The sequence below is a fragment of the Ostrinia nubilalis genome, chromosome Z, assembly GCF_963855985.1.
Source record: "Ostrinia nubilalis chromosome Z, ilOstNubi1.1, whole genome shotgun sequence".
NCBI lineage: Eukaryota > Metazoa > Arthropoda > Insecta > Lepidoptera > Crambidae > Ostrinia > Ostrinia nubilalis.
In genome coordinates this window covers 12,936,175-12,942,352 of record NC_087119.1, presented here as the reverse complement: position 1 = coordinate 12,942,352, position 6,178 = coordinate 12,936,175, and the positions used below count along the sequence as shown (strand labels likewise).

Here is a 6,178-nt window from a genome sequence, read left to right as displayed (position 1 = left end):
AAATTTTGTAAAAAAAAATTACATGTAAAGTTGGGATGATTTTTTTTTTCATCTTCGACCCCATCGTGTGGGGTATCGTTGGATAGGTCTTTTAAAATGGCTTAGGGGTTCCTAAGACTTTTTTCCATTTAGGGATCTGTTTGCAAATTATTAAAGTTTAAAGTGCCAATTTTTGTTCGAGTAGGGCGTCCCCCCCCCCCATCTAAAAACTAAACTGTAATGTTGGCTTGAAAAATCTGGAAAAATTCGTGATAATACTGCTATTCATGAACTTTCAAGGAAAACTATAGCGGTTAAGATACATCAATTAGTTTGAGAGTAATAATAATGTCTTAAATGTGTATTGCTGTTGGTGTACCTTTATCAATAAATAAATAAATAATCATTTAACTCATGTATTACAAAATTTGTTAACTAGTGAAAATTCCTTAGAAGAAAATATAAAAAGTGACTGTAGATGAAGTAATTGCTTGCTTCTGAAATATCTTATCTTATTTTAGGGCCGCGCATGGGCGCAGTGCACGTCGACCCATTGGGATCTTTTGTGCTTCCCTATACCTTTATCCCCCCTCATCCACAAAGATCCTATCCATATAGTGGATCAAGTGCTTGGGTGAGAAGGACCTATATTCTTCTGGCGTCGGATAAGCCGACCCCAGGAGACCCATTCTAGTTCTAGCTAGCGCGTCACATTCGCAGAGTAGGTGTTTCATGGACTCCGCATGTTCTCCACATGCTCGACAGCTGTCATCCGTAGTTAGGCCCATTTTGTGGAGCATGTGGTTTGTAGTGTAGTGTCCTGTTAGCGCACCCGTAATCACTCGGGCTTGCCTTCTGTTTCCATTGAGTATGAGCTTTTCCCATGATCTTGTGTTTCCAACTAGGAATAGTTTGGAGTGGCTCATGCCGTTGGAGCTTTCCCATTCAGCTCTGTGCTTCCTGGATGTATATTGCCTCATGGCCATGTGTACAGTGCTTATAGATAAGGGCACTATCGGCTCTGGCCCAATAGGTGCCGCCTCTGACCCTTGTCTCGCTAGACTGTCGGCTCTCTCATTGCCTTCGATTCCAGTATGTCCAGGTACCCACATGAGGGTCACCCTGTTGTGCCTTCCAAGTTTATTCAGTGCCAAGATTGCCTCCAAAACGAGTCTGGATCCAACCCTCACTGAGGCAATGGCTTTGAGAGCTGCCTGACTGTCACTTAATATGTAAATGTCACGCTTTTTATGCGCCTGTTCTATATTCCTTACTGCGCACATGATTATAGCATAGGTTTCAGCTTGAAACACTGTTGCAAACCTCCTTAAGCTTTCACTGTGCTCAGATTGTTTGGAGTAGACGCCCGCTCCTGTTCCTGAGTTCATCTTGGAGCCATCAGTATACCAGATCAGGCTGTCTTGTTGACGTTTTAGTCCTCTTTTCCAGTCTTCCCTTGTTGGTATAGACACTTTAAAATCCTTGCTAAACATGTACCTAGGCTGCATTGTATCACAACCCATGTCCATTATTGCATCTAATTGAGGATCACTCCCCATCCTTGTGTGCTTGGTGCAAGGTTTGGATGTACTCCAAAGTCCCGCCCCCTTCAGTCTGTGCAGCGCCTTCCTTGCATCTACTTCTAGCGCCAAGTGCAGTGGGGGCAATCCCAGAATAATTTCCAATGCTGCAGTTGGCGTAGTTCTAAACGCACTCGTTATTGCTAGGCATGCAGTTCTTTGCAATTTGCCCAGTGCCGTTCTGCACGTCTGTAACCTAATTCTAGGCCACCAGACAATGCTGCCATAAAGTATTATTGGTCTCACCATAGTTATATAGATCCACCTCATCACTCTGGGACTAAGTCCCCATGCCTTCCCGTATGCACCACGACACATTCCCAGCACTCTCATAGCCTTAGCTATGACCGTATCTTGGTGTTTACGCCATGTAAGTTCCTTATCTAGGATTACCCCTAGATATTTCACTTCATTGGTCCAGGTTATTTGCTTACCATAAAGGTAGAGATGTCCTAGCCCTGTTGTATTTCTCATTTTTGTAAATGCAATAGCATTCGTTTTTCCCGGATTCACCGAGAGGTGGTTTTTGTCACACCACTCTTCCAGTGTGTTGAGGGCTCTTTGCATGATGTCTGTCACAATAGTTGGGAACTTGCCCCTTACCATAATTACCAAATCATCTGCATATCCAACCGTGTAGAGTGGTCCTTTGTTTAGTTTCACAAGTAGTGAGTCCACGACCAGGCTCCATAGCAAGGGTGAGAGTACCCCCCCTTGCGGGCAGCCCTTGACAGTCCTTACACTCATGCACTCTCCTTGCAGTTCTGATTGAATAATCCTGCCTTTAAGCATACAGTCTATCCACCGGCATAGAGGTAGTGGTACCCCGTGGTCAGAAGCAGCAGCTCCTATAGAGCAGAAGGTAGTGCGGTCAAATGCCCCCTCTATGTCGACAAATGTCCCAACAGTAACCTCCCTACTCTCAAGAGCCGCCTCCGCCCTGCCGGTTACATAGTGTAGCGCAGTTTCTGTAGATTTCCCTGCCTGGTATGCACATTGAAGCTCATGTAGAGGAAATCTTTTTAGTGGTCCTTGTCTTATGTACTTATCTACAAGTTTTTCAAGCGATTTGAGAAGAAAAGATTGTAGACTTATTGGCCTATATGCCTTAGGGTCGTTGTAATCCGGTCTACCTGGTTTAGGTATAAAGATCACTTTGACTTCTCTCCATACCTTAGGTATGTATCCAAATGCTATGCAGGCCTTGTATAACCTGCATAGATGAGGAGTCAGAATGGAGATTCCTTGCTGCAAGAGAATTGGGTAGATCGAATCTGGGCCTGGTGCCTTGTATGGTTCAAAGCTCCCGATTGCCCATCTCACCTTAGTCTCATCCACTACTCTCTTAGCCGTAACCCAGTCGAGCTTGTTTGTTGTTCTATTTTGTTCCTCCACGCTGATTGGATCTTGATCATCGTTTAGGACCTGTGATTCAGGAAAGTGCGTTGCTATCATTGTTTTCAACGTATCTTTGCCTGCTTCCGTATATCCCCCCCTCTCACTCCATACTGTAGTGAGTGGGTTCGCTTTGGTTGTTGACATGGCCTTTGTTAGTCTCATGCCCTCGGGAACTGAGTTGATCATCTCACAATGATCCCTCCATGCCTTCCTCTTTGCCTTTCGCACCGCTTTGCTATACTCCGTCAGTGCTCTTCTATACTCTGTAAAGTCATTCCTAGCTCTTGCTATATTGAATGCCTTTCTTGTCTCCCTTCGTAAGAGGGCTATTTCCTTGGTCCACCATGGAAGTTTCTTCGATCCCGCCTCGCGTTCCGGGCAGTTATCCCTCCAGGCAGTCTTCAAGGCATTGGTAATTCGATCAGCGTCAAACTCTATTTCAAGCACAGAGTTGAGTTTGCATTTTGGTTCACTAAGTTCCGTCCTTAGGTCCCGTTTGAAGTCTTCCCAATCAGTGTTCCTGGGATTCCTTCTTTTAATTGCGTCTTTTCTTATAGGAGCATTATACTTAAAGCATATATAGTTATGGTCAGACAATGATATCTCGTCCGAAACATACCAGTTAGTGATTTTCCGGACTGCCTTCTTACATGCAAGCGTCAGGTCAATCACCTCTGCCCTCCGGGCATTGAAGAATGTAGGTTTGTTACCCTTGTTAATAATATGTGTTTCAGAACTCACCAGAAAATCCAGTAACCTCTCTCCTCTGGCGTTGTTGTTTGAGCTGCCCCACACAACATGATGAGCATTCGCATCGCAGCCAATGATGGTTTCCAGATCTTCTTGGTTGCCGTGTTGTATCAGATCCTGCATTTGCCTTGACACAGGATCTGCCTTTTCATATGGGAGATATGCCGATGCCACTATCACTCCTCGCAAATCCCCCTCCCTTTGGATCTTCACTGCTGTGAGATCCCTGTAAGAAAACCTGGATAGAGGAATCGCACTTATCCCATTTCTGACATAAATGCAAGTCCTCGTATCATTAGTAGAACAATTATATATTAATATTCCACCTGTGCCGCCGAGTCCTTTCACCTCACCTTTGTACAGGTAGGGCTCTTGGATTAAGGCGATATCATATCTTTTGACCTTGAGCTCTCGTGCCATGATGGCAGTCGCCGCTTTGCAGTGATGCAGATTAATTTGAACGCACCTTAAACCCCCGAAGAGAGCTGCAGACGTCAAATTCTGTCCCCGAGCTCGGTCTCCTCATCCGCGGAGATATCATACTCCAGCGGCGAGGACCGTCCCAGGTCCAGGTCAGCTATGGCCTCCAGCGAGCCTATGGATGCGGGAGACAGAGCGGCAGCAGGTTCATCTACCACCAGCTTCTCCCCCGCACCCCCAGTCCCTCCGGATAGCCCTTCACTCGCACTAGGTCCCGCTATTGGTTCCAAGGCCTGCTCCTCTGTCCGCGGGCAGTCTTCCGGGACCGCCACCGCATCCCCACGCTGTTCAGCCGTCACACTGGCACTGACCGGTTCATCCCCACGCCTTACATCGTACTCGAGAAGCTTGAAGATGCTCCGGTCAATCCCAGTGTTCAGGATGTACTGGCGGTCTTTGATGTACGCCGCAGAGGCCTCGTCCATCAGGACGATTCTCCTGACCGTCATCCCCTCTACAGTGGAGCCAACAATGCTCCAGTTCGAGGTCTTCAGGCTCGGATGCAACCTCTGCAGCAACCTCATGACCCGCCCTGTGTCCTGCCTCGTGACGTTCCTGGATTTCCAGGCCATCTTCACCGGCTTTGGGAGGTTCTTAGCATCCACCACCCTAAGCTCCACACCATTGACGGCAGTGCCATCAAGTGTGCGAAGCCACTTCATTGAGCTCTCCCCCTCACACCTGAAGAGAATCGCTCCTGACTTCAGGTTTCCCATGCTGACGACGGGGATGGGATCCGGCGTGATCTCCAGTTTATCAAAAATGATACCCTGAAGCGCCAGATACTCCTCCTCGCCTAGCCAGGTCCCTGGAAAGTCCTTAGCGGTGATCGCCATCTTATAGATGTTCAGAGCCGCGGCATAGGACTGAGTTTCCTCAGTCTTAGCACGCTTGGCGCTGACCAACACTTGGCTCTCTCCGCTGATCTCCCTCGCCCTTTTAATCCGGTCTGCCGTTGAGGTGGCGTCCTCAGCCTGTTGCCTCCGCAACTCAGCCTTCACCCTCCTTTGGCATCCCGACCGCTTTTTGCGCCTCCTTCTCCCCTGCAGATCGCCGCCCTCCGCTGCATTAAGCGCAGTGCCACTGGTGTTACCCTGCGGCCCTAGCGCCTCACGCACATCAGGCAGTCGCTGCTCGGGTGGTGCACTGTGTGGAGCCACACTGCCAGAGCCGCCCCCCTGGTTCAGGCCGCCCTCGCTTCGCACAACGAGACCCCGTGGGTTCTCAGCGCTCCGCTTAGGTGCCCGCCCCATGTGGGGAGCATTCCCCGACGGTGCCACCCCACTCCCTGCACCTGGTGCGCCCTCCACTTCACCTTTCGGTGCCTTTATCCCTTTCGGGACCTTTGGCCCTCCCAATTTGGTCTGGCCCCTGCTGCCTCCTGCAGCTCCTCCAACACGCAATTGCTTGCCCCCCCCAGAATACGTAGGGCAGCCTGAGCGATGCTCAGGGAGGGATTCTCCAGCCTTGCTGGTACCCTCCTGGGGTAAATCAATTTTTGCCTTTGCGCTCATGTTGGTTTTTGGGGATATTTTTGAAACCCGTGATGCCTCCCCTAGCACCACTGCCACACTTTTTGCTCAGATTTTCCATCGCATGGCTTGTGGTAGCCGGTTGTGGTTATACCGCCACTGTTCGGTTGGGTCCTTTCTGTGTCCATCCAAGGCCGCCCGCGCCTCCTCAACCTCTGGTTGGTTAATGGTTATACCGCCATTGATTCGGTAGCTTAGGACTTTTGTTTCAGCAGCGGTCCCTATAAAAGTTCGTTGCTATGACTCATCTATCATCAGGTTACAGCGCTTTTTCTTGGGGGTATACCACGCCATTGGCTCCCCAGCACCCTTCAAGATGAGCTGCCCGATTTCTGCATCCCGGTGGCATCAGGCCTGCCCCCTGAGAATGGACCCTCAGGGTGTGACCTAGGTGCAGGAGGTCATTCTACCATCTACCATCGTCTTTTTGATGATAGACACGCAAGGACATGACCTCGA

The 6,178-nt window shown here is 49.1% G+C and overlaps 1 protein-coding gene across 1 annotated transcript; it reads right to left on the bottom strand.

Annotated features, from left to right (window-relative positions):
- Positions 1 to 1,313: 1,313 nt before the first annotated feature.
- LOC135087088 (uncharacterized) lies at positions 1,314 to 5,701 on the bottom strand. The gene is made up of 2 exons (XM_063981929.1): positions 4,174 to 5,701; positions 1,314 to 3,933 (listed from the first exon to the last, which is right to left on the bottom strand). Exon 1 carries the CDS (start codon positions 5,699 to 5,701, stop codon positions 4,202 to 4,204), a length of 1,500 nt encoding a protein of 499 aa, XP_063837999.1. The 3' UTR covers positions 1,314 to 3,933; positions 4,174 to 4,201.
- Positions 5,702 to 6,178: the final 477 nt, after the last annotated feature.

Coding starts and splice junctions, on each gene's coding strand:
- LOC135087088 (XM_063981929.1), bottom strand. CDS start 5,701: ATGAGCGCAAAGGCAAAAATTGATTTACCCCAGGAGGGTACCAGCAAG.